Source organism: Numenius arquata, chromosome 6, assembly GCF_964106895.1.
Source record: "Numenius arquata chromosome 6, bNumArq3.hap1.1, whole genome shotgun sequence".
Classification (NCBI taxonomy): Eukaryota; Metazoa; Chordata; class Aves; order Charadriiformes; family Scolopacidae; genus Numenius; species Numenius arquata.
The window spans coordinates 67875669-67903636 of NC_133581.1; the positions used below are offsets into that span (position 1 = coordinate 67875669).

The window sequence follows — 27968 nt, forward strand, 5'->3', positions numbered from 1 at the left end:
AAGAAATGTAGGTATTTTCTAACATCCTCATTAGAAAATTAAGGAAGCGTGGGCTAGAGGAGGGGGCGGCGAGGTGGCTGGAGAGCTGGCTGTGTGACAGGACTCAGAGGGCTGTAATTAATGGAGCAGGGTCGAGCTGGAGGCCTGTGACCAGCGGTGTCCCCCAGGGGTCAATACTCAGCCCAGTCCTGTTCAACATATTCATCAGCGACCTGGACGAGGGGACAGAGTGTGTCCTCAGCAAGTTGGCTGATGATACCAAACTGGGAGGACTGGCCGACACTCCAGAGGGCTGTGCCACCATCCAGCGTGACCCGGACAGGCTGGAGAGCTGGGCAGAGAAGAACCTCATGAGGTTCAACAAGGGCAAGTGTAGGGTCCTGCACCTGGGGAGGAAGAACCCCAGGCACCAATATAGGTTAGGGGTGGATCTTCTGGAAAGCACTACTGAGGAGAAGGATCTGGGAGTCCTGGTGGATAGCAAACTATCCATGAGCCAGCGATGTGCCCTTGTGGCCGAGATGGCCAATGGGATCCTGGGCTGCGTAGGGAAGAGTGTGGCCAGTAGGTGGAGGGAGGTCATTCTCCCCCTCTACTCTGCACTGGTGAGGCCACAACTGGAATACTGTGTCCAGTTCTGGGCTCCTCAGTTCAAGAGAGACAGGGAACTGCTGGAGAGAGTCCAACGTAGGGCAACTAAGATGATTGAGGGATTGGAGCATCTCCCTGATGAGGAAAGGCTCAAAGAGCTGGGGCTCTTTAGCCTGGAGAAGAGAAGGCTGAGGGGAGACCTTATCAATGCTTACAAGTACCTAAAGGGTGGGTTGAAGGATGATGGAGCTGGACTCTTCTCAGTGGTTCCCAGTGACAGCACGAGGGGCAATGGGCACAAGCTGGAACATGGGAAGTTCCATTCAAATATGTGGAGAAACTTCTTTCCGGTGAGGGTGGCAGAGCCCTGGAACAGGCTGCCCAGGGAGGGTGTGGAGTCCCCTTCTCTGGAGATCTTCAAGCCCCACCTGGATGCAGTCCTGAGTGATGTGCTCTGGGCAATCCTGCTTTAGCAGGGGAGTTGGACTAGATGTTCTCTAGAGGTCCCTTCCAACTCTGGCAATTCCGTGATTCCGTGATATTTTCGTAACCATCCCAAACCGTTTCAAGGCCTCAGTAAGGTAAGAAAGGATGTAGGTGGCCTTTAGAACATAGTGGCCTACGACAGCCATGCAGTAAATATGGGCATCGCCCGACAGACAGGCAGAAGCAGGGAGATCATTAGTTTTAATGGCTAATTAAGCAGTTAGAATGTTTTGCCAAGGTGAGAAGCGAGCCGAAGGACACATGGAGAAGATGAAGATTGAGGAAGAAACGACCCTCAGTCAGGATGAGGACAACCAGAAGGGGTGACTACGTGTGCCCAAAAGCTCATTATAATATGTAAATGAATTCCTGGAAATTTAATGAATATGCTAATGTTTTCTTGGCATGACATTGAACACATAGACCTGGCATGTATAAATTTGGCTTGATGACAGCATTCGGGGTGCACAATAGGAGGAGCGATCCCCCCGTGCAATAAAGAACGGCTGCTTTCTGAAACTTAGAAATCGAGTCCTGGAAAGTTCTCTCTGCCGGTTTGCGGTAACGCTTTGTCACCAGAAACCCGCGTTAACCCGCGGACACCAACTTCTCGGTTAAAAGGAGCCACCAAACCTACTAAATGTTGGCTTGAAGTTGGGGCTCGGCTGCAATTCCCTGTCACAAAACCTCCCTTGATGCTATAATTTCGCTCCAAAACCACCTTCCCCCAAATAATTAAGTTTTGCAGAGCGTAAAAATGTCAAGAACCAGTCAAAATTAGTATCTCGATTCAACTATAAAATTTTAATGACTTGTGCTCCTGTTAACTAAATTTTTGAAACAGAAAAATAGCAAGTACTACATATGCTCTTTTTAAACAATAAATAAGCATATTTCTTTTTTTAAACAAGAATTAAATATAAACTTTACACATCCAAAATACAATATACAACCTATTTCAAAAAGGACTCATCGCTAACGGAAAGGCAGTAAAACCAGGTTGTGAACTGGGTGGGAGCTTTTCCTATACGAACGGCAAACGCTGCTCCTGGAAGGATCTTCCCCAATTCCCACCCAAATCGCATCGATTTTCCATCTTGGAGTTGTTCGACCAGATGCTTGGATGGTGGGATCTGGTGGAATCAATGGGATTGGGTGGTGGTAGCAGATTAGTTGCCTTTAACGAAGCGTGAATCTTCCAAAAACATAGCATTGGACAAATTTTCCCTTTTCAGAAGGGCCGCTGGGATGAGGCTGCAGGAAGGTTTTAGGCTTAATCCGTGTTTTATCCAACTGGAAACATTCCGTATCATCCCGTTACCTTCAAAAAGAACCAAGTCATAGGGACCGTCTCATGAAGAGCACAACAGCAGAAGTTAACCATATATACAAAATGGAAGTTTTGATCAGGTTTGGTTTTTTTTTTTCTAGAACGCAGGAAAGGAAAGAGATTTCCGTAAAAAAGGTTTTCTTTCTTCTCAAACTTCACTTCAGAAACTCAGCTTTAACGTACGGTCCTCCCGCCTCCTGGGGAAAGTTCACTAACAAAAAGACTCTGCTCGTAGGCTTGGAAAGACGCCAGAGCGTTCCACAGTTTTGTTGCCGCCTCGTTCATGTGGAATTTAGTTGGCTTTGTCTTTCCGTTTGGGCTTTTTTCTCTCGCCGGTGGGTAACGGCGGCCCAGAAGGTGATTTTTTTCAGCACCTGCTGCAGGAGTTTGGACGGCAAACACGGAATCTGCGACTTCAAGAGAGTGGCGTTTTGGCCAATGCAGTCGAGACACAACCTGAAGAAGGAGAAGAGGAAAAACAAAAAATAAAGAAGAAAAGAGAAATATTTAAGCAAACAGTCTATAAGCTGAAGAGCTGTGTGTAAAAGCGCAGTGTCGTAAGGATTTACACCAGACTCGGTGCCAACAGCCTCGACTCACCTGAGGAGCGAATAAGGCTGAGTCTGAAATATCAACAAGTCACTGCAGTGACCCTGAGCAAGAGAAACAAAGAACCATCAAAATGACGAACATCATGTCTCAGAAATACTGCTGGTTTCTAGATTAACGTAGCGTTCATTAACACATACGTAAGTTAAAACTGAGAATACTTAGTTTTTCTGAGGGTGTTCAGCCTGGAGAAAAGGAGGCTGAGGGGAGACCACCTCGCTCTCTACAACTCCCCGAAAGGAGGGTGTAGCCAGGGAGGGTCGGTCTCTTCTCCCAAGGAACAGGCGATGGGACAAGAGGAGATGGCCTCAAGTTGTGCCAGGGGAGGTTTAGGATGGGTATTAGGAAAAATTTCTTTACGGAAAGGGTTATTAAGCCTTGGAATGGGCTGCCCAGGGAAGTGGTTGAGGCACCATCCCTGGAAGTATTCAAAAGCCGGGTTGACATAGTGCTTAGAGACATGGTTTAGTGATGGTTTTTATCAGAGTTAGGTTGATGGTTGGAGTAGATGATCTGAAACGTCCCTTCCAACCCAGACAGTTCTATGATTCTATAAAGAATGTGAATAACAAATTCCTTTTTATCAGCCTAACAAAGGCAGGAAAACCTCCTCATAAATTATTTTCTAAGAACACCCAAGGTCACATCTCACGCCACCACATGATATGAATGAACCCAATAACATCACCAATTGCATTAACTTCATTTTATATCGATTTTAATTATTATGACGTTAGGATTTCATTATTCAATTTACTGACTGTGTCCATGAAATGCAAGTCGTCTTTGCTTCCACCGAACACCATCACTTCTCCTTCCTTCCCAAGGCAGGCTGTGTGCCACAATCTATCAATAAAATCATAAATAGAATTAAGTGACCGAGGAACAACACGCAGTTGAGTGTTATCAGCAAAACAATCTAAAAACTACATGTTTTTAAGGGTTTCAGAGAAGCAGGAAGATTACTGGCATCTTCACCTCACACAGACTCTCCTCCATTCTTTGTATTCAAGTTTCTTTTCAAAAGACTCTTTTGCTCTAAGGACATAAGTTCCTTCAAGTCTCGCTGGCCTCATTACTTACCCAGAAGAATTTTACAATTTTAAATAATTTTATACGTTGCCCTGTGGGCTGCAGAAACAATATAAAGCCTGTTCTTTACCAACCCATGTCTCAAGGCAGCCCCTACAGAAGATGGAGAAAAAGCACCGGAGCACAGCGATTACTGGTGTCTCTCTCTTCTCTTTGGCCATTTTTATTTGCACAGAGAATGCTGGGACTTAGTAATTCTGAGCTTCCCATTTTTTTCCTCAAATATTATGGAAATGGGTCAATTGATTCATCATGTACACGGGAAGGAGAGGCAGCCACACATGAAAAGAGCACGATAACAGAACCCCTACTTCTTAGGAAACTAAGAGAAACGCATTATTTTAAAAAGCCTCCACAGGTAAAAAATAATACCTTAAAATATATTACTCGTTTCTTTAACGATGTAAAAGGAGAGAGCAATGTGACTATCCATCTCATGAGAATTCTGCTGAATGATTACAGTTCATATAGACCAATCTATTTTCGTCATTATTTGACTTTTCCGTACTCCAGTTATGGATACTTTCTCTTATTTATCACTACTCCAACAAAACGTTGCAGTGGGAAACTTAGAAAACAAAGTAACTGCACAAAACAAGCTTTTGCAACGAACAGCTTTTCCAGTTTTTTTTTCTTTTTAATTTTACCACCATTTCTTGAATTTATAACTACAATTCTAGAGGCTTTAAGACCGGGGGGGTTTTCCGTCCTGACTCTTATCCCCAAGCACTAGGACGAGAGCTTCAGAACACAAGTGATCCCCTTTCCAGTTTTACGCTTCCCCCCAAGATTCCTGGGGATCATTTTCTGGGTGTCAGTTACTTCCATCACGCCCCACAAGTTTTGTGTTGTGCATATTAAAGCACATGGTATAAAATTAAATACCAAACCAAACTTGACTGATACAGTCTGACTAGTATAATCTTGCTTTACCAAGGATTCTGCTACTTGAGCAGAGACACCTTGCTACATTTATTTTTTTTATTATTAGCAGATCAAAATCTATGGTTTTTCTCCTGGTGTGTCATCACGCAAGGAAGTTTCACAAGATGAGTATCACCACAGAGCTCTGGCCCTTTAAGTCTACTTAACCCAAATAACAGGCCCCGCTAGAACTTTCACGCAGAAGTAAACGCTCTCGCTTTCTTACTCCATTCACATCAGTAATTATTCCCCGTTCTCCTTAGGCTAAACTGTATCCCACCTTTTCTCTTCCTCGTACCTGGAGATAGATCTGTCTCTGCCTTATCTGCTTTAGGAAAACTTGGGCCTGGACATCGTCACCGAAGAACTGGGGAGGCCTTTCCTGCCTGGGCTCTGCTGACATCCTAGCTTGCAACCTGATGCTTTTTCTACAGACTGACAGAGTTTTACATCCTCTCATGCTCTAACTTATCACCTAAACATTCTAACAAAGCACGTTATTTAAATTATATACATGCTGAATCGATGCAACCTTTTTTTTTTTTTTTTTAACACAGCTCTTCTATCCAGAATAACAGAATTACACGGTAAGGAAAACACTGGCAAGCTACATTAAATATACAATTTGCTCTCTGTTTTAACCTGGCATGCAAAGTGTTAGCCCAAGTACAGCAGAAAGAAGGAAAGTATTTTCTACCAACACAGGCTGACAGATCTATAACCTGGAAGACAATTTTTTTAGAAATTACTAAAAAGAAAGGATGAAGGAAATGATTCTTTACAGAATTTAAGGAGGGAATTAATTTTGCAGAAGCATCAGGAAAATACACTGATGCATGCGCGATAGACCGTGTATTAATACAACATAATAGAAAAATATAAAAGTACACATATACGTATTACTGCTGGTGCATTTTAAGTCCTGCTGTAAGGTCATACAGGCAATAGAACTGACTTAAACCTTTTCCAGCTGCAGAGATGCTGCAGATCCCTGTAAGAACAGGGGTACAATTATGGGACACTAACTACTTCACACTCAAATTAGTTCAATATATAGACAGGCTTTTGCCATGGCTCCTTTTATCCACGTTTTCAGGACTTCCTGAAAAAGGTTATTGAAGTATCTTGTTTTGGGTTTTTTTTATGAAGTTTAATTATGAATTCCATGTCAGCAATTAACTTTTATGAGACCATCCATGTAAAGAATTGAACACATGATCCCTCACCGCTAATAATGTGCTTTGTTAGTTAAGGCAGTCACCAGTCCCTTCATATATCGGGTCACTAATTGTAAAAAGACAGAAAATATTCTATGAAGCTAAGATATAAGTTTATCTGGGCTTGAAAGAGTTTGAAATACAAGAAAGGAGAAAACTTGGTCTAACAGTGCTGTTGTATTTAAAAGACACCCTAGAATAGGATAAAATAGGAAGAAAATTAATGGAGGTAAAGATATTTCAGTAATAGAAAACAGAATGTAAGGCAGGAAGCAAAAGCCAGACCAGCATCACACACTATACTAAAAGAATGATATAGAATTGTGCTGAGAGTACCTGGGTGAATGTATAGAATGAATTCCATGAAAAACTGAGTATTTACTGTCTGCAGCAAGCCAATTCAATCATAGTTACATTATAAATACAGAGAATGCTTCAAACACTGCATTAAAAAAAAAAAAAAGACTGTGCTCTGCTACAGCAAGGACCTGTTTTCAACGGCAGATTCTGGGTCAGAACATGAAACTTGATTTTTTGGGTTTTTTTTTGTCAGAAAGAATCTATCTTTTCTGTAGTCTTAAACTAGAGGGAGAAGGGGAGCATGGTGTGGAAGAGACAGTGCTGTTGCCAGTAGGAACAATACACGTGCTGGAGCTAGGCCCTTTTTGGTTGGCAGTTAAGTCCTTGGAAGAACAAAACTCCACAGTCATTTACTGTGCTCTTTAGTACTAAATTCAGTTTTGCAAAACTGTAATTATAATTAGCTGCTTCTGCTCAGGAAAAAAAAAACAACACCAAAACCCAAGGTATTTTATATTACTTTTGAACCTTAAAAGGTACATCAACATCTCCATGGTTGTCTCCCCGGTGTTTCTAATAATGGATCAACATTAATCAACTTCTATTATTCTCATAGGTTATTAATTCCTCAGAAATTATGTGATATACATTTTCTTATATAAAAGCAATTTGGCTATAGGACACCAGATTAGCTGGACACCCAGATCCTTCATCACAAAAAGTCTTTTAAGGCAAGTAAGCATCAACTGTAACAAATACAGACAGTAATAATGCTGTATCAGATATGAAGGAACCTAAGTTAGTAAAGCAAACTATTCAATCATACCGCATTCATTTTCTAAAATATTCTTATAACGTAGTTTAAAAATACTGTTCACTAATTTAAAACTACTTATTTTTTTAAAATGCCTACATTTCAGCAAATATTCTCTATTTTGGTATACCTAGGCCTACTCTTGGGCAAATGGGTAAGTTGTTTCCATCCATTCGTTGCAATGCTGTGAATCCAGCCATCACCTACAATATAAAAGCATACATTAGTACTTCTTCTTGGGACAAAATATTACCTTTTTTATTTATACAAAAAGCTCTAAGAGCGCATTATATTAAGATAACAGTAACATCACCACATTAGCTTGGATCTTTTCAGTCTTTGTAATTTAACTTAATTCAGTCACAGAAAGCTCACTTCATTGAAATCTGGAATTAAAATACACTTACTTTTTTTCTTTTGGATATATTAAGAAAATCACCCCTCCCAATGGAATATATCTCTGACACTCAAATTTTCCACTACTTTCGCATTTTTTAAATGAAAATAAGTTGCCTTTTCTCAGTAAAAGACTATCCTACTTAACATTTTGTAGCTGTGATTTGTTATTCAGCCAAAAATCTACATTATGTTGACATTATTATTTGTATCTTCTTCCAGCAACTGCTGTTGATATCAAAAGTTACTTCTCATTCGTATCAAACCATGTGAGACTCTTGCCTTTATTCTTTTAGATGACAGTTTGATCAAAGATTTATTATCATATTTTCTCTTTGTACTACACAGTGTGCTCCTATATTTCTACAAAAATAATAAAACGGCCAGAGAAATACTCAAGCACCATGAAAATTCTGTAACAACAGAATGACAATCTCTAAATTACTTACTTAAAGGAACGTTATCAGAGCTTAGTCCACCAAAAAGGAAAAGTCTGTCGTCTCCTATCGGCGTCAGCGTGTGCCAGGATCGATCTTTTGGTTTCTCTCCACTGATATTAATTCTTGGTGAAACAAATAAACAAAAAGAAATTTTCAAAGAATGGTGAAAATTAATCTTCCAGAAAATTTCAAAGTGAATTTGGTTTGTCCTAGAACAAGCCTGGGTATTTTCCCAGTGGAAAAGCTGCATTTACACAATCTGAATTTACTCTTGAGAAGAGCAGGGTTCAAATCTAAACAAAGTAATTTCTTGCAGTAATTTCTTGCTCCCTGAACAATCAGTTATGTAAATATCAAATGTCAGCACAAAAGCATTAGTTGTCACTTTCTTTGTTTTGTTAAGATCACTAAAGCCACTACTTAACATTCAACTGAAGGCGCTTGGACAGCAAAGAAAGGACTCTATACTCAAATAAACTGTACAGTGCATGTAGGTAAACAGACTTGGTTATTTGAGATAAAAATTAGTGAGTCCTGAGGGGCTACAGTCTCTCTAAGGAAAATGATCTTAAATGATACAAGGATTGTGGCTTTACCTTTTATCCAAAAGCTATTACTCTCCAGCCATCGTTCCGTTTAACAGAATGGTGGGTCACCCAAACTTGGAGATACATTTTAGTAAAAAGTGGGAATTTCAAAGTATAAAAGAGATGTAGATTTATTATTCCAAAAAACTGTTCATGTTACAAAAATACATATTTGATGTTGGTCTCATTTTAGCTGCAGGGTTAGGTGTGCTCGAGATGAGAACCTGAACAGTAAAGAACCTGAACGTAAGGGATTCCCTCTAGTGGGTGGCCTGGATTCACATCACCCGAGTTTAGGCACTTTGGTGTGCCTTTGTCTCAGGAGGATCCCAACAGAGAAGAAGCAGGACCTCCAGAGGGCACCAGCCCACCTGGCATCTTGATATTAAGCAAAGAGGCAACTTCTGTTGTAAAAAACCCTAAAGTTAGACCCAAAAATCTAGGTCACCACAAACTCAGTGTGTTCTCATTGTGGAAAGGTGATGGAAAAAGCAGGGGGAAACACCCGTAAGCTCTCCTGGGGGGTCAGAATCTTACTCGGACACTGTCCAGAGCAGGTAAGAAGGGCATGTTCAATCCAGGTGGATTGTATCTCAAAAAAAAAGTTTATTTTTATTTTTTTCCCTCCACTTTGCTGAAGTGAGGTCAGTATAATATACACAGGTGTGTGCTCAATCTACAACATGAACAGCACAGACTGCGAGAGTCATCTAGATTTCCTTTATAATCAGTGAAGAGAAACAGGGCCTTGAAAAGCACAACTTGTAATTTATTTCCGATGTCTACCTTAACAGCAGTTGTCCCGTGCCCAAGAAGCACCTGCTTCTCTTAACTGAGCACAGAAGCAGCCCAGGGTGAGTAACAGAGGCATCTGCAGCTAAGTCTGAGGAATTTCATTGCTGGTGACTACTAAGCAGTTCTCCATCTGGAAGCAAAGGCTGAAGAATCGTAGCTAATTAAACAGTGATTGCAAAACTGTCCTGCTAAATTTGGTACCCAAGCTGGAGCCAAGTCACAATGTCTGAGCGGCTGCTTTGCACAGCTCTTGTATAAGACGCTTCTAAAATTGGCAAAAAGGCAGACTGTGCTGAGATCCAACAGGCTTTGATGTTTAGAAAAATATATATCAGATACCCATGGGTGATAACGTTTCAATCTTTCAAGCTACCGATACAAAATAATATCACAGTAACAGAAATAACTTAATATTGAAGGTGTTGAATAACAGGTCAGTGGAGTTCAGGGAAGACAAGGTAACTTCTGGGTAGTGGTAATTAAAATAAATATTACAATTTATGCTGGAAGATATTCCTGGATTCATACTTACACATATTCGGGAAAGATGTATTTCATAGTCTTTTATTAAATTACTATCAGGTTACCTCGACAATAGGAACAGAACAGTGGTTATCACCCGTCCCTTACTGTTTAGGTAACAATATACCCACTGATTCTACACGTGCAGGAGGTGCTATCCTAAACGCTACATGCAAACAAATAAGTCTTAGGAAGTACAATAATACCAGATTTAGTTTAAAAATGAAATATTTAAGTGATGCTTTTTACTTGATTTTTAAAAAAAAAGTGGTTAAGATGTTTATCTTGGAGCGGGGAGATCTCTCTTCATTCTGTACCATAACGAGCCAACTATAGCTAGTAAAAACAGTATTCAAAAAGACATGAAAACCAAAATTCCATATGGAAAAATGCACTCGTCTTGAAAATGGTGGTGTTAAATCACTACATGCTGTGCTTAAAATAGCATCATCAATGCTTTGGTTCAGAACAGAAAAAGCTTAGTAACCACTATCAAATTAAATTAAATTGAAATCACAATATAACAGCTGTTAAAATAGTCCCCAAACTCCCATTCTCCTCTTCGAAAAGCTACAAAATTAGCACTGGAACTATTTAACAGCATGTTTCAATCTGCTGCATTCTACTTTAAATGTTGTCACAGAGAGAAACCTACCTTCCAGACCAAGTCCAAGTGTCTAAATTCAGGCAGTGCAAATCATTCATTCTAGTTTGCTAAAAGAAAGAAATAAAAATCCCAGTTGTGTTATATTAAAGCAAACAACGACCAAAGTATTTCAGCGAGGCCTTCCCAGGACAGAACATTCCAAGTAACAATATTTTGAAGGAAACTGTACCCATGTGGCTTAAACCAACTCGGGATTATGTGGCAGATGAAAAGAATTTCTTCTCAAAAACCCCATGCAACTCTCAGGAAACTACCTGTCAGGAGTATTTACATTAATGCAATGGCAGCATGGGGCCAATTTTAGCTTTTAATAGGAATTTTTAATAGCGAAGAACTATGCGATACTCAGTTCCTGCAAACCTATTCCATTTTCATCCATAGAATTCATGGTAGGTGATTGCAGAAGGTTTAATACTCTACCTATAGTTTCCTCTCACTGTTTTCCTTTGTGTTCTGATCAGAATTATGCATCCTCCTGCCTGGTGGCTTATTCCTTGAAATATTCTAGTTGCTACTGTCACTCAGTACATGACATCCCACAAAAAATTCAATCTGTGTTTTTCTCTCTGTTCCTGAAGGCGAGCCCTTTCACAACGTTATGACTAGAAGCAAGGTTTTATGACCCTTTAGCATTTGCCATAAAAATACTAAAAATGTGTCAATAAGAACAACGGAAAATCAATACACTTGAATATCTGCCTCTCTTTTGAGATGAAGATACTAATTGCCTTAGAAACATAAAGGTGGGGGGAAATATAAGAAAGAATTTCTTGGCTTCAGATTGTGGCAATATTTTCAATGGATCCCAAAACACTCGACTGATATTTGAGATTCTCCTGGGTACTACAAAACAGTATCTGAGAAGTAGGGAAACGTATCTTGCCTTACCTTACAATTTCTTTTCTCCTAGGGTAGTCCATAGATCTATTAGAATAAGCCTTTCTCCAGCTTGCAGATCCTTTGAGGCAGAAACTAGACTCGTCATTTAAGTCAGAGCAGGAGTGGTTTTACCCCCGAGAACTCAGCCAGTTAGTGAGTTTGAGAGACTTCCAAAGCTGTCCATCGGAGCTACGGGAAGTCTCTCCAGGTATTTCGGGAAACAGCAAGGTTTTCAGGATAGCTACAGGCTCCTCTCATCAAGTGCTAGCCCTTTTCTGTCCAAGGGAAGAAGATCTTAACTAGCATTTTGGAAACGCCTTCAGAGAAGCCAACGGGCTAAAGAAAAGCAGAACGTGAGGGCTTTTGTGCATCGCCTGAGAAACTTTATCCCTGCAAGAGGGCAAATGTAACAATAAAGCGTGGTCCAACTGACAGCTAGCGGAACAGATCTGTCTTCCACATCAAGTCTATTCAGTTTCCTGCTCCTTCAGATGGCTTTGGAGGCATTAAGGAACAAATTATACAAGCAGAAAGCAAAATGCAATTACTGAGTATCTTCTGCTGTACCTGTACAAAGCCCTTGGGGGTAGGGGTGGGGGGGAGGCAACATGCTGGCCTCTGGAACTGAAAATATTTAATCATCTTGGAATAACACAGTTCAATACGGAGGACATCTATTAAAGAAGGGGAAGAAAGAAAGTTGCTGTTATGTTGGAAATGAAGGTTTCAAGAAGATCCTGTTCAAGACCTCCTCGCTGACTTTCCTTTCCTAGGCATTAGGCAGAAGATGGAGCAGTTTTCAGTTTCTTGGTCCCTGGGAAATCAATGCGTTATAATCTTTACATTCTCACAGTTCAACAGATTGACAGATGCATAATTACACCAACCTAATTTTGAATGCAAAACACAGCATCAGTTGGACATTTATGTCTAAGATTCAGTCCTTTAACATAGCTTTAACAAATGAATATGCCTTTCTACCCAACCCTTATTTGGGAAACTGTAAAGCACACAGGCAGGTTCTAGAATCATCACTTGCAAAGTTTTCTTGCAGTTTCTCCTGTATTTCTAAATGCTGCCTACTGTATTTGATCATTTAGCTTATAATCCTAAAACGATTCTTAACTGGCTTAAAAGCATCAAGCCTCATAAGAGGGTTTGCATTTCCCTTTGAGCTACAAGCACTCCTTAGACATTCGACTTATCTATGGCATGTTCATTTATTTGCAGCCCAGTAAACATTAACCAGGATCTGCTTTGTCTCAGGATTAGCTTTCTAGCACGATGAAAGGCGTTAAGGGTGACATATTCACAGCTCACTGCTGCTACAGTCAACTCTCTGCAGCTCTCTGTTCTCAGATTTAAAATCAAACAGCTACTACAGCTCAAATCTTTGTCAGAGAAGGCCTGCAGTTCAATGTATCTTCTGATCTTCAGGGACAGAAAGTGTAACAGGAAATACCAACACGCATGCATTAAGGCAAGATGTGTGAAGAGCTGCTGGGAAGACTTTGTTTTATTACTTCATCATTCTTTACATGAAAACTTTCTGCTTAAATCAAACACAAGACTTGCATCAACTTTTGGACTAACTCTCCTTCCTTCCCACTTTCTCCCATTTCTGTTTTTTTTTCAGGGGCTTACCTGGAGGAACAGAGTCCACATAACACTTCTGAGCCTGTTTTCAAATGATTCCTGGTACAATTGATTTTGATCACCATCACCATCTTCTTTTACCAGTTCTAGCTCCAAGTTTGGAAAAAGGTGCCCTTTCCTCCCAGAAAGATGAATAGGAGAAGCCTCATGACACTTCCTGGCCCTTTCTGGTTCCTTGTAGAGCCTTTTCCCTGGGAAGATTTGTATCATGGTGAACTAGAAGGAGAAGGAGGAGCAGAGCAACCCCATATTTGCTCCTTAATTTATGGAGATAAGCAAGACTTCATCCTTTGGGGAGGAGTTACTCCTGTTGTCAGGAAATGCAGTGTTTTCCTGATGTCTTTAGCTTTCCTTTCCTGTTTCATGACTTACATTAATTCCTCAAGTCCCACTGAATGTTCCCTAACCTTTGTGAAATTCCTTCCATTTATTTCTAGGATAGAAAGTCAATCAGTAATAGAGTCTCACTAAGGTGAAAATTACACTTGCTGCTCTCCTACAAAATTAAATAAAGCTTTCAAAAATTTCACTCTTCTCTGACACTGTTCCCAAGCGGTTTCATTGAAATTTAGCAAAGGGTTATTAAGGAAGCTGATGCTGCCTGAGGAAGAGCAAAACCTTGTCAGATCACAGCCTTCTTGTATTTCTGAATCCTGCAGTCAAATAGTCAAGAGTTAAATAGAAGCCAGAGGGCATGTCCTCTCAGGGCACATCTAATCATGCACCAGCACAGCGGAGAAATGCCAGGTGAGCTCCAGTTTACCCATAATTTCACTCGCAGAGGCTGCATGAGAATCCTAGACCGAGTTACAAAGCAGTCCAGTTGCAACAGGCACAGTGCAGCAACCCTAACAAGCCCAGACACAACACTCTCTGCTATTCTGTTCCTGGTGTGACCATCTCTGTGCCACACAGAGATAGCCCTTGCTCACAAAACGCCAGAGGGAGCGTGGCTTTGAAGGCTGAGGAAGTGTTCAGAAATAAATGGGAGGCCAGAAGGCCCTGAGCTGCATATTTATTCCTTCCCATCTAGGTTTCTTTCCCTCTCACGTCTCCTCTAAATGAGGAGCAGGGTTCAGTTCAGCTGTGATTAACGAGAGTTCATTTACAGCAGACACGAAAGAGCAAGGCCCAGGGCTCACTTAGCCCGGCACAGCTGGCCCTGAAACTCAAGATTCAAGTAAGACTAGGTATTTTTTCTATCTCTTCTAATATCCTTTTAATTCCTTAACTATTTGCAAATCAAGTTTGTCTAAACCTACAGCTCTGGAAGCCGTTGCATGCACCTCTCTCAGGCAGAGGTGGGGCTTTAGCAACAGTTCCAGAGATCATGAGCCTGTATGAAAGGCCACGTAACGCAGAACGGTGAGAATAAACAGGATCAATGGTGGTTACTTTCCTTCCTCATTGCTCGGAAGAGGTACTCAGCTGAAAAAAAAAAAAAAACTTTCGCTGCAGCTGTGGGAGGCGATTCAAACTGAAAAGCTGGCCATTCTGACCCTGCCTGGGTCTGTAGGTCTGGTTTCTGTCTGAGCAAGCAGGAGTAAGCCATCTCGTAACAGAGCTGTAGACTTTCCCCGAGAAGAACATGGCTTTAAAGTACAGCTTTTACAGCACGAAAAACAGGGGAGAGGGAACAAAGTGCAATTTTACACTGTTTCATTTGCAAGTACTTGAGAAAACAGGGTTTGGGTGATGGCAGCTTTCCAAGATGAAGCTGGCGTACGTTCATTGCAGGGCATTTCCAACCAACAGTTAATTCCTTCTCTTTCATATAACAAAACTATATAGAAACACAGCACTGAGGGCTTTCAAAAGCTTCTTTGCTGCTTTTCATAGCAGCCGAGATAAAAAGCACCAAGTCTCACCCTCTAGCTGAATATGATTAATGGGTCTAAATTAGCTGTGAGTAAAAAGAGCTAAAAACTCAAATTTAAAAAAATATGGAAGAGTACACAGTAACTTAAATTAGGAGGTTTTTTACTTGCCTTACAGAATGTTCCCCACATTCCTCATAAACTCCAGCTTATATAGAGACCTTTAAAAATATTATCTTCCCTATGCTTTTGCAACAGTTCTAAAAAGAGGCAGCACACTTTCCAGCCCACAAAGGAACTACCCTTGCAAAAAATTCACAAATGACAGGGAAGCCTGTATTAGTTAAGATTACCTCCTGCTGTCCTTATTTTCAGAGAGAAGATAGGAAAATATCTTCTATATTCAATTGCTGCCTCAGGCTTAAATTCTTACATTAATGCTTCAGCAGAGAAGAATTTTAGAGAAAACCTTCTCTGACTAGTAGTAGAAAAATTAAGTGTGTTGCTGAGAGGTTTTAGTAGCTCCTTGCTTCCCAGGGGCTTCAAGTTTGTCAGGTAGAGACAACCAGGGGAATGATGCCTATAACTTTTTTCTTGCAGAGTTAAAAAGAGCTAGGAAGAGTTAAGATTATATAGCAAGAATCTAGCCTTGATTTAAATAAGCACTGATTGCATCCTCTACAGACAGCTCTTACGCTGCTTTTGACTATTACCTAAGTGACACCAGATTTAAGGTCCTCCCACGGTGTATTAAATGGTACAGTCTTGGCTCAACTATCAAGAAAGCAAATACCAGCCTTATTCTTGTGGCGAAGAGCTTATACTGGATGCACAGAATAAAGCTGTTAACAGCAACCTCTATGGTTTCTGCACATATATATTCTGTACTAAGGGCACAGAGAACGCTATATGTAAAGACTGAGAGTGTAAGACTGACGTTCAGAGAGCAGAGGAGAGGTTTAAGAGGACCGGAATGACCTGTGCTATCAGAGAACACGCTGCTGCCTCCTGCACCAGCCTGAACGTATGGAGACTAATAGCTTTGTACCCAGCCATTGTAATCACAGACATCTGTATTTCAGTCACTTATGTGCAAAAAAAATGGCAAATTTAAATTATAAAGCCAACTGGAATCTGTTATTTCCTACCTTTCAGAACCACATGTTGCAATTCTAAATATAAAATCCTGTATCCCACCAGCTATTCCGAACCTCGCTTTCCCAGAGGGTAAACCTCAGGGTATGCGAGACGTGGACGTGAGTAATTGACTGTTCTTACACATTTCCTCTTTCTTTAGCCAGGGACAGGGGAAGAAGGGGAAGCACAAGCTAAAATCCCAGTTATATTTACTACTTGCTAGCATTCCATTAAGTGAAATGGGGGGAAAAAAAAGCCCGCAGGTTTGATGTATAAATCTGCTAAGCTGTAGCAAGCCCAGAATGCTGCATCTCATCATTTATTTAAACCTGGTCTATCATCAGGCTTGCTTTAGCTCCACTCTCAGAGAACCATCTCCTGCAGGGGTTTTGCAGACATCAACCTTTTTTGTTGATTTATAAACATTTGCATTTCTACAGACAGAAAGACAGACTCTTCTTTTTGTAAGGTAGAGGGGGATGAAAAGAAGCATCCTGGATTCAACACACCTAACACACAGGTTAAGGTTTTTAAACTGAAAACAGTTTGGATTTTTTTTCTACTATAAAAATAATTTGTTACAAATAAAATAACTGCCAAGAAAATAATATTACTGCCAATAACATGGTTTAATTACTAACCAGCACTCGTCCTCCAAAGATGTAACCCTTATTTCCCAGCACAGCGCACGTGTGAGCTGCTCGAGGCTGAGGTGGATCTCCACCCTGAAAGAACCAAAACAAGATCCTTCAGAACATCACCAAACTGCCAGCCAAGGACAGTGACAAGTTGGTATCACAGAGACTGCAAAATTAAGGCCAACTTACATCAGAACTGCAACTTCAAAAGGAAATTATTTGTAGTCATGTCCAAGTAGAAGACACACATATTTGCCAAGGACAGCTTTAATTGAGTTCCCTCAGTAGCTAATGTTTAATATATCCCCTCTTGGTTTGATTTATCATTGCTTAAGTGAAATTCAATTAATTTATCTTTAATTCCTAAGCATAAAATTACAGTAACACATCACTTATTGTTGATATATCCTGTGCAGCTTTACTTTTCCAAAGTGTGAACCATCAGGAACTGGTACAAAAATCTCTGGAAATCAGATCTTAAAAGTTTGATGTTACATCCAACAGCTACATGTCAAAAAATACTCCCTGTGTAAATGAGAAATAAAGATAGCAAAATCGGCTTTTACTTTTCAATGGTAATTTCATTTTTTGCACTTAGTTTTATAGGAATTTTAGAACATCCTATAAAGACCATAAAATATTGTCAGACACTCATTACAATATGCTGCTTCTGCTGAGTTCTTATGTAAACTCACCAGGATTTTATGAACCTTTATTATATACTATCATATTAATATAATAAATACAAATGTGTGCATTACTATTTTACTGGGAAAGTGAGTATACATGCTCCTTTGGAAGACTATTAAAATAGCGTATTTGCTGAAGAATAAAAGCTTGAATACAAAGCTTTATCTCAAAACCATCCCCTAGATACAGAATACCGTATCATCTTCTAATGTATTCAGATTTCTAATATTTTTCTGACGCTTATGATATTTTTTGCAACAGAACCACATTACAGCAAAACCACCAGTCTAATAGCATCCTGTGGGAAAGCAATATTCCTATCACTCCTGAATTTTCCACATTTCAGAGGCATTGAGTGGCCTCCTGTTTAATGTTATGAGCCCCAGCAATACTAAGCACATTCAAATTCAAATTACTTTTCCCAACTTCAATTTCTAGAGCACATTAACTATTCAAAACGCAGTAAAATCCCAATTGTGTCAAAAGACAAGACTGGAAAAACACTCACTCTAATTGCTGGCTGAGACCAAGTTTGTGTGGTTGTATCAAAAACATGAACATCATTATGCCATCCCCAGAATATTTGTCCTTCCTAAAAAAAAGAAGTGAAAAAATTAAAGCCAAGTTTATTCTAATTTAAAATTTTTGTGCTTATTAAAGGATACAAACCCAGAAGTGATCTATCAAAACAGAAAAACTAAAATACAGCATTTTATTAATAAACATTAATATTTTTAATAGTGATGCAGTGGCTCAAGTCTAATTGAAGATCAACGGCATCCAGGAATGTTAGGGCTGATGACACACTTGAAAATGGGCTTTGGGCTTCACATCAGTCACTGCAGGAGACAAAGTCTACCTTCTAATTTTTACTGTAACATACTGAGAAATAAATAGATTGTACAAAGTAATACATTTCTGTAAGTCAATATTTACCATTTGATGTAAGGAACTATACTCCCTTGAATGCGTATCTATTTCTTATTAATTCCTGTCACTAAATAATCGATCTCCTTTCTATTAACTGTAAGAAATCATTACAGGAAACTACCTAATCCAGGCATCTTAAAGTAATGGATAACAAATTAAAGAAATTTCAGAAACTGAAAATATTTGTCAGTTAGTCTTGTGAAGCTATAAATTCCCTATCGCACTTCAAGGATAAAAATTCTAAAATTTTCTGGGAGTTTCATATTTAAAATATGTCTTCAGATTTAAAAAACTGCCTTTGCTCCTGCTCTGACAGCATTTTGTTTAATTGCATTCCATGCCTAGAACTGGGTACTTGGAACAGGCTGAACACCCACTGCTCCCAACGTGTAATATCTGAAATTTCAAATCTAACTAGAAGATTCTAATTTGCATTTCTGCTGAGGCTACAAATAAAAGAAAAATCAGACAGATTTTTCATCCTTACTGAGTATAGTACATTAAAAAACCATGTTTTGACAATCAGGAAGGACAAATCACTCTGAATTGTGACATATCTCTTACCCAAAATGCATCATGGACATCAAAACAATCACTCAGCTCATTATGCTTCCTACAGCCATAACCACCAAAATATATTAGCCTAAAAGAACAACGACACAAAGTACGTTCAGTTAGCTGTTTTGTAAATAACATTCAAATAAATAAGCTGTCACAATTAATTTCAAACTTTGGCTTACCTACTGCACTATTGATAATATAAACAACTTGAAATGTTTCATCTAGCACCTAATTACACAGCAAACCTTACCGAGATGAAGGTTAATAGTTACATGCCTCAAGAAGCCTGACAGAAATCCATGTAAGCAAGGAAGGAGGTTTAAGATACCTTGAAGCCTCTACTCCTCCATCCACAAGCTTATTTATCACAGTCATATTTTCAGACATGAGTCTCAAAATGACACATAGCACAGAAGGCAGTGAAATGCTAGAAATCCTACCCTTTTCTACTGAAATTCCTAAGCTCCTGCTGTATTTTTTAGCTTTCCATATATGTCTTGTCACAACAAATGTTCCCAAGGTTCAGCCGACAGACTGTCTGTGACCCACAAAGTCTTCCCCCAGTTTATAAAGAGATTTTTTTTCAACTAGACACTACTGAACATATCGCAAGTATTACACACCTCCCAGCCTAATACTCCACCCACGAAATGGCCATCCATAAGTAATGATTCCTAAAGTTTTGTTTTAACTTCAACATTTTGAGGATATTTGGTCTAGTTGTTAGTGATCTTGGGAGAAGGCAATTTAGGAAATGATGGGATGGTGAAGGTCATTCCAGACTGACATTCCTGGGGAAACAGAGTTACTGAAAGCATTGTGCAAGACACCATGACATCCTGACCTGCAAAATCACAGCTTGTGAAAGTTTAATAAGGTAAACTTCTGAAAAGGTGGGTAGCTTGTCCCCAGATACTTCTGGTAAATGAAAGGGTTACACTCTGCCACCTAAGATAGGTAATTTTCTCATTATGCAGATCACATGATACTCTGAATAGATTAATTTAGTTTTCAATAATCTTGTTGATAGCTAAGGAGAGCTTGTTCAAATATATTTATTTTCATGTATCTCACAGTTAAATTAGAATTACAAAACCAAGATATAGTAACTGAGAGGCATTATACAGTTTATGCAAAACCTCTTTAGATGTGGAATCCAGAAACAGAGAAATCACTTACTTTTTACAGTGTTCACTGTGTATCCTTTTCTTACTTGTTTACAGTAACTTTTATAACAAATCACTGACGTGTCGCTTTCTTGTGACCGCATATGCCACAAGATCCACACACTTTCCATAATAAACACAAAATCCAAAGTATTTAATTCTTAGCTAACTATTTTTCTAAATACACTCAGTAACTTTTACAACACATACCTAGGCTGAGTTGGTTCTTAGAAAATAAAGATACTCACTGAAATGCCTTTGCAATTATCAGCATGTGTATGTTATTAAAATCCTTGAAAATACACCAAATATATTTTATTGCAGGTAATAATTCAATGCTTACATAATGTAACAAAAAACAATGTAATTTTCATACTGGTTTTTAAACCTATGTTAAAATTAAAACCATGATAGATGCATAATGATCTTTATCTAAAGTCTCAAAGCATTCCAGAAACTTTCACTGAATTTCCCAACCCTCTCCTAAAGCGGGTTTATACTTACCATTAATTCAGCTCACATGTGAGAAAACTCTGGTAGAAAGTTGTTAGAAGAGTTACACAAATTCCCATAGCAAGCCAAGCTAAGAATTAGAGTTTCCTGAATCCCAAACCTGTGTTCTCTTCACTTTACAGTACTTCCTCTCTGCAATTAACACATATTAAATATTCTTAATGTGTTACCTGTCCTTATACACCCAGCAGGAAAGCTTGTCACGTGGTGTAGGAGGTTGACCTTTAAAATTTGTAATTTTTTTCCACCTATAGGTTCCATTTTTTGTTCGCAAATTAACATAATACAGCTTAAAAGAAAAAAATTACAACATTTTCAGTATAAATGATGTCGAAGAATCCAGTACAAATCACCAGCAAAAAGAACATCCCACCACCCCCAGAATACACTATGTCCTTTTTTTTTAAAAAAAAAAAGGAACTGTCAGTGAAGTTTACAATATGTAGCAACATATAGAAGAGTGTAATACACAAGGAGAACACAAGAAGCGTGAGAATCAGCAGCACATTTCCTTGCCTTCGCTCAGCCAGACCAGAATATTAATAACCTGCTCCTCCCAGAGCCAACTGAAGCCCTGCAAAAAACTTCTGCGAGACGAACAGCTCTCAGTTCAATTCTGACTAGTCTGACTGTCCAACCTAACTAGGTAACTGCAGAAAAATCAACAAGGCTCGTGAAGCAAGTACTGAGATCTGATTACAGGCTCCATTGCAGTTATTTTCTAGTCAGGACTGAACTATTGATACTAAATGACAAAAACAGCTCATTTCCTCTACTTTGCTACTCCAGCCTTCAGTTAATGAGGGAAACTAGCAGCTATATTTTAATTTTAATTACTACCTGATTATATAAGAAAGGCAATCACTATCAAAGAGCAAAAATAAAAGTGAAATTCTGAGATCTGTTTCAATTATGGCTTCCAACATATTTAAAAAAGAAAAAAGGAAAGCAATTGGGAAAGTGGAAAAGCACTGGCAGTTTTCAGAAATAAATACAGGAAGTTTCATGTAATGGGTCTCATTCTGAAGCTGTGATTCTGTAAAAAATCCCCCAAAAACGTATGGAGTTTTTTGTCATACTTTTAAAACTATACTTTTCCTACCAAAATTAAGCTTTTCCTTACATTTCTCCTTAATTCAAATGGCAAGTACAGCAGACAAAGCAATAAGGTCAGCGTTATTGTTCATTCAAATGCAGTATGTTATGAAAGAAAAGAATACAATACCCGATTACTGTATCCTTTATCATCAAATCCACCAAAAATGTACAGCTTCCCATTAATGCTTGCCCCACAGCTTCCGGACATGGAGGTGGGTAACTCTCCCTCCATTAGGTGCATTGTCCTGCAATTTAGTACACACATTAAGTCTTATAATACTGTTTTCAAACCTGCTAGAATTAACAAACCCAAGCCACATGTATTAACAATTTTTATACTTAAACCTAAAAATACAGTTGCAACGTTTTTGGCCACAACTAGAAACTATCGCTGATACATTACGTCAGGCTCCTGCAGTGTAAGAGGACTTTCCCATGAATATTGTGCATGTGTTTATGAGGCATCTCAATTTTTTTGGAGGTGAAACTCATATTAGAAGATTATTAGTAGCGCTGAAACATTAATTATTCAAAGCCTGGAAATACTATTAATTCCAAAAACTCCTGAAATGAGAACATGGTATTGCTGTTATTTTACAAATGGAAAACTGAGGCAGAAGTAGGAATAAAGGTGAGAAGTACTCACTAAGTTTGGTACTCAATATGCCGCTCCTAAAACTGCATTTTGCACTGTATTTAGCATAATTTAAAAAATCTTCAATAATGCCAGTTTTAGCAATGAGTTCTCTGTTCCTCAGCAGCAGTTCCTAGCCTTTTCCTGGCTAATCTCACTTACAAACCAGTACCACCCGCATCTAGACCAGACGCCTTCATTTTCTATCACTGGTGGCCACATAGAAGACAAGAATTCTCACAGCTCTAAGTTCCGATGCTTGACCTCATCCCAACCTAAAAGATTCGGGGGCAGCCATTAAAAGGAAAAGCTTTTTATGGGCTCAATCACCAGATGTGGATGATACATGCGTAACCTGTCCCTATGGAAAACGGCGCTCGCTCACAGCTGCTCACAACTGTTTGTGCTGTAAACTGAATGAGACCAAGAACGGATCCAGGTTAAAAATAACCCCCAAAAAAGAAAAGTTATTTTTAACCCAGATCACTTTCCTGATCCAATTTCCCATGTGACCGTATAAACAGCTATACTGGTACCACCGATACAGGGACATCAGGGGTGAAAACTGAGAGAGGGCAGGAGGTTGCTTTAGCCAACCCTTTCACCAAAAGAAATGGACAGCAAACCAAAAAAAAAAAAAAAAGCAAAAAGACTCGCTAGAACTTCACAGGTAACCGCACGCAAACTGTTGTTTTCAAAGTCAGTGACTTGCCCACACAGATGTGTAATTTCATACACACCGTAAGACACCTTCCTGATCTCACCCTGCTCCCTTTTTCCCTCCAAATCCTTGCTTTGAATCTGGGTAGGGAATGAATCTCTTGAATAGTGAAATATAGTGAAATAATACAGTGAAATATATAAACAGGTGGAAGACTAGAACGACAGCTGGCAGGAAACACACGTAAGCCCAAATGGACACTATTTTACCAGACTAAATGCAATTATTGTAATAGAAACCACCAGAAAACTTTTAAAAGAGGCACTGCTATCTCTCCCCTCATATGATACGTAAACACAATGAATATAAAACGTAAAGACTAAATTGCTACTGATGTACAAGATCTGGTTAGTTGTGCAAGTACACGCAGAACACAACTAAGTAATAACAAAAAATATATCATTATAAATAGATAAAGAACCCGATTATTCAGTGTTTAGATATTCCTCTTAACATTCCATAATTAACGTATGGAAAACTAAGCCAAAATAAATTCCCAAATAGAATGCCCCTGTTTTAACAACAGAGCCTTAAGCCGACCATTTCAAACATTCTCTTGAAAAAAACAATTATATTTAAGGAATTAATGTGTTTCCCAGAGTTAATTTGCAAGTAGATATGTCCGTTCTTCAGTCTTTACATTAGACATCTATTTAAACTCCAGAGAACATAACCAATAACTCATATAACTGAAGCCTTTTCACCGCAGCTAACTGTAATCAATCTATGCAAAGATTATATATTAATTAAATATAAATTATGCAACTTGCCATAATCCGCTATCCATTTCATAGATCCAGAGCTCATCATTAGGCAGATAAACTTCATTTTCTTCAATGGACTAAAACCAAAAAGAATTTGCAAATGTTAAATCAATTATGCATTACACACCATACGTTTTAAAATGAAATACCAAATCGCGTTACTTAGCAACACAGAATAATCTTAAGGAGATAATCTACCAGAGCATAAGTCATACCACAGCATTACGACTCTGACTATTACAATTTTAAACAGGCAGCTCAATAATGCTACTATTTTACATTTTATACTAGAAGTTCAGAAAAAGGATGTTTTTCATTTTTTGAAGCTATTAAAAAATACTGTGCTTGGCATTTCCTGATGACATTAAGCTTGCCTGATTGTTAATAGCATCTTTTATGACTCGTTGTAAGGTGTGAAGAGTATAAAAAAATAAGTTTGGTGTATCAAAGGTAGGAAGAGAAGTGCTTTAATCCTCAAAAAGCAGTATGAATATAATACAATTCATGAAAATAAGAAAACAGCACAGACAAACCATTAAGTCATTAGGGAACATACACAACTGCTACTAACAAGTAGCACAAGAGTCCCAGAACATGACCATGGATTTAAGAAACACTAAAAATCTTAAGCGGGTCTGTCAACGACACTTCCCTCCTCTATTAAAATGCTGTTACTAAAGGAAATTTTTTTTTTTTGGTTACTGATGTGATCATTGAGCAAATTTTGCCCTCAGACCTCCAAATACAGAACAGCAAAGACGAGCATCAAAGTATATTAATGCTGTTCTTTGGGGCTTTTGGGGTCTTTAAGGAAAAAAGAGCTCTCCTTTACCTGAAGGGTTTTTTTTTCCATGATCCCTTTTTATCTTTGCCAGAAACCGAGACTTGGTCAGGCTGCGTAGATGAGTAAAGAACTCAACAACTAAGCAGGAAGTCAGAAAAAAAAAAGTAATAATTTTAAAAATAAGGAACTTAATTCCTCAGGCCCACTCATTAAAGGCACAGATGTAGCGACTTAACGTTTTGCCAAGAAAGATGTGTAACAACATAAACCAGACCAGATTTGAAGCTCCTGAAGTAAAACTCATTATCTTTTGTTTGGGGAGATACTTTTAATTAGGAGGCAATTCTTGGCATAATGTAAAAATACAGAGAAAAGTGTTACTGGAAAGCACAAAAAGAACAGTTACTTGCAGTGACTGAAGGAAGGAACCCGAAAGAACAAAATGTTAAATATAAAGGAGCTTAACCTATGCCATAAAATGAAGGAGAAAATTAATTCCTCTTTGGAAAACAGATCTATAAAGACTCTGAAACAGAGGCCATGTAAGAAAGAATAATAATTTGGGCAATAATGATGAGGAAGAATAACAAACAAGAGAAGGAAGCCCAAAAGAATGCAACTGCAGCACTTAGGCTGAGTCACAATTACACCATTAATTATTGTCTTAGCATTAGAAAAAAGAATGAAAGACTGTGAGGGAATAAGCAGCCAGAGTCAGTAAATAAATTTTAAAAAGTAAATAAAAATTAAATGATTGTGGAGAAAAGAAATTAAATACAAACCTGAAATTTAATTATTAACAATTTAGTAACTTAATTATTTTTTTTTGCCTTTAAATTATATTTTATTATTACCTTCTCAATTTGAAAGGTGTTAATCGGGTGTTATGTATGTTTGGTTACTATGGTGGGTACATTTTATCTTGCTAGGTACCTTTCATTAGGTAGGCTCTGCCCTTACACACAGCTTGCAGCTTCCACAAAGTGCAGAAGAACCAAAATTTAATCTAGATACGTCAGGGGTCAGAGGCCGAGCGTTTGCTACAGAACCAGCTCTGGGCAAATACACCGATGCCAAAAATAAGTTAAACGCTGGGCAGTAGTCCACCATCAACACGTAAAATGATTTACGTGTTTAAAGTGCTGCTTAAAGAATAACAACAATTTACATAATACTCTCCAAAAATAAGTATGTAAAACTATGTTTGCGAAGTTTATCTATTTTGACTGAGCCATCCTTATTAGAAAACCTTTGAAAACATTGCACTAGCCAGTCCAACCTCAGCTTCTAAAGACCAAAGCATAGAGAACCACCAAGTATTATCAGCAATTTAGGTGCTGCATAGTTATACAGAGTATTATGGAGTTTAAGGCCGGAAAATGACATTAAATCTTCCTGTACACCACAGATGACTCACATTATTTAAATACATGCTTATTCTAAAGGTGGCTAACTTCTTGACACTACAAAATACGTGCTCAAATCCTTACACGACTCACAGCCACAAGGAACTCTACCTAGCAAAGATCCCCAAAGAGAAGAAAAGCTGTGAGAAGAGTTTACAGGCTCCTGAGGGTTCCTCCATTTCGTTACAGTTTGGTATTGGGCAAGCCTGGCTTGAAAGCCCTCTTGCTGCCCCCCCTCCTACCACAGCCAAGGGCTTGTATTTCAGCACGCAATATCTGGTTTTTATTTTCAGTATTTCAGGAGTCACCAGCAGCGCAACGCTTCCCAGGTCAAACGAATGGAGCTCGGGAGCAGAGAAACTCCTCAAATCCCATCAGCTGCCCAGCTCTACCATGCCTTTTAAGTCCAACGTTTTTAGTTATTTAAAAAAAAAAAAAAAAAAAAAAAAAAGAACCTGAGAGCCCTAGAAATGTCCTTCCCTCTGCTATTGCACTCCCTCATAACACATAATGTATTTTCAAATTTAAATCCAGGAGCCCCTAACTAGAATTCTTTGCTTAAGTTCAGAAGGAACAAGCTTTGCAGATTTGAAAGTTTACTTTAGCGCATGAAAAATACAGATAGAAGAATAAAGAATATGCCAACAGAAACATGTTTTCAACCTGACCAAGACCGGGACTAACACCAAGCAGCGCTACGTTCTCATTTTAGGGCCAACGCGCACAGACACTGTGGATAAAATGAACTGGCTGTGTATAATGTAGTATCATTCAGAGTTCTCTTTCAGGCTGAATTCACCCAGAGTCACAAGGATTTACTTATGCCAGAACTAGAACTGATCTTTTGATGGAAAAAAAAAACAGAATTGGTTTCATTCTGCCACCAGCTTGTCTTTGAAGCGACAGAACCGCTTCCTAAGAGAGGAAAACACACTCTACGTAACATATAGCTACTAATAAGTAAAAAACGCAGGGACTCGGGAACAAGAACGCGAATTACGCACTGGAAAAAAACACAGGTACAAATTACAGCTGCCACCACTCAGAGGAAGGGAGACAAGGGAAGTGCTTCCAGAGCGCAGGGGAAGGAAACCGGCTCCACCAGCCTTTCCCCGACAGGCGCTCCGCCATGGAGGCAGCCAAAAAGGGAGCAGCGGGCAGCCATAGAGCAACTATGCTTAGAGAAGGAGGCCAACAGATTTACGAGGAGAAAGGTGCGGAGTAAGAAGGATTCTTTGCGCCCTTCTCCTCAGGGCCGCCACCGCCGCCATTTAAAACGCCCGCCCCCGCGCAGCGCGCGGCCCCGCCAGCCAATCAGCGCCGGCGCTGAGGTAAACAGCGCTGGGCTCCCGGCCCGCCGAGGGGCCGCGCCGGCTGAGGGGGCAGTTGGGGGGCACGCGGGGCGCGGCGGGCGAGAGGCGCCCCCCCCCAACACCCGTCTCGCGTCCCCCCTACCCCGGGGCTCCTCAGCCCGGCTCCCCGCCCTGCGGCCCCGCCGGCCGCCTTACCCCGTCGTCGTCGTCATCGTCCCCCTCCTACGCCCTCCCCCGCCCTCAGCCGCCCTCCCCGGCTCGTCCTCGCCCCCAGCGCCCTCCTCCCGCCTTACCACGTATCCCCCCCACACGTAGAGAAAGTTCCCGTCCACCACGGCGCAGTGGCCGCTCCGCTCCTCGGCCACGCAGAACTGCTCCGCGGAGTCTGCCGCCATCTTAGGAGGAGGAGGAGGAGGAAGCAGCTCGCCTGCCTCAGTGTTGCGCGTCCCGCCACCGCCTCCTCCGGGAGAGGCTGCGGCTGGCTCTCCGCC

The 27968-nt window shown here is 39.7% G+C and overlaps 1 protein-coding gene across 1 annotated transcript; it reads right to left on the reverse strand.

Moving 5' to 3' along the window:
• Window positions 1-1863: 1863 nt before the first annotated feature.
• KLHDC1 (kelch domain containing 1) lies at window positions 1864-27874 on the reverse strand. The gene is made up of 13 exons (XM_074149029.1): window positions 27771-27874; window positions 23981-24051; window positions 21983-22100; window positions 20928-21046; window positions 19082-19160; window positions 18096-18179; window positions 16901-16984; window positions 10759-10817; window positions 8209-8321; window positions 7494-7566; window positions 3778-3862; window positions 3008-3060; window positions 1864-2863 (listed from the first exon to the last, which is right to left on the reverse strand). The coding sequence occupies exons 1-13, from the start codon at window positions 27870-27872 to the stop codon at window positions 2689-2691; spliced, it is 1215 nt and encodes a 404-aa protein (XP_074005130.1). The 5' UTR covers window positions 27873-27874; the 3' UTR covers window positions 1864-2688.
• Between the last annotated feature and the right edge of the window lie 94 nt (window positions 27875-27968).

Excerpts from the sequence above, each read along its gene's own strand:
- KLHDC1 (XM_074149029.1), bottom strand. The coding sequence starts at position 27,872 with ATGGCGGCAGACTCCGCGGAGCAGTTCTGCGTGGCCGAGGAGCGGAGC. Across the intron at positions 18,180-19,081 it reads ATGTCCATGATGCATTTTGG|GAAGGACAAATATTCTGGGG; the intron begins GTAAGAGATATG and ends TCTTTTTTTTAG. Across the intron at positions 2,864-3,007 it reads CAGCCTTATTCGCTCCTCAG|GTTGTGTCTCGACTGCATTG; the intron begins GTGAGTCGAGGC and ends CTCCTTCTTCAG.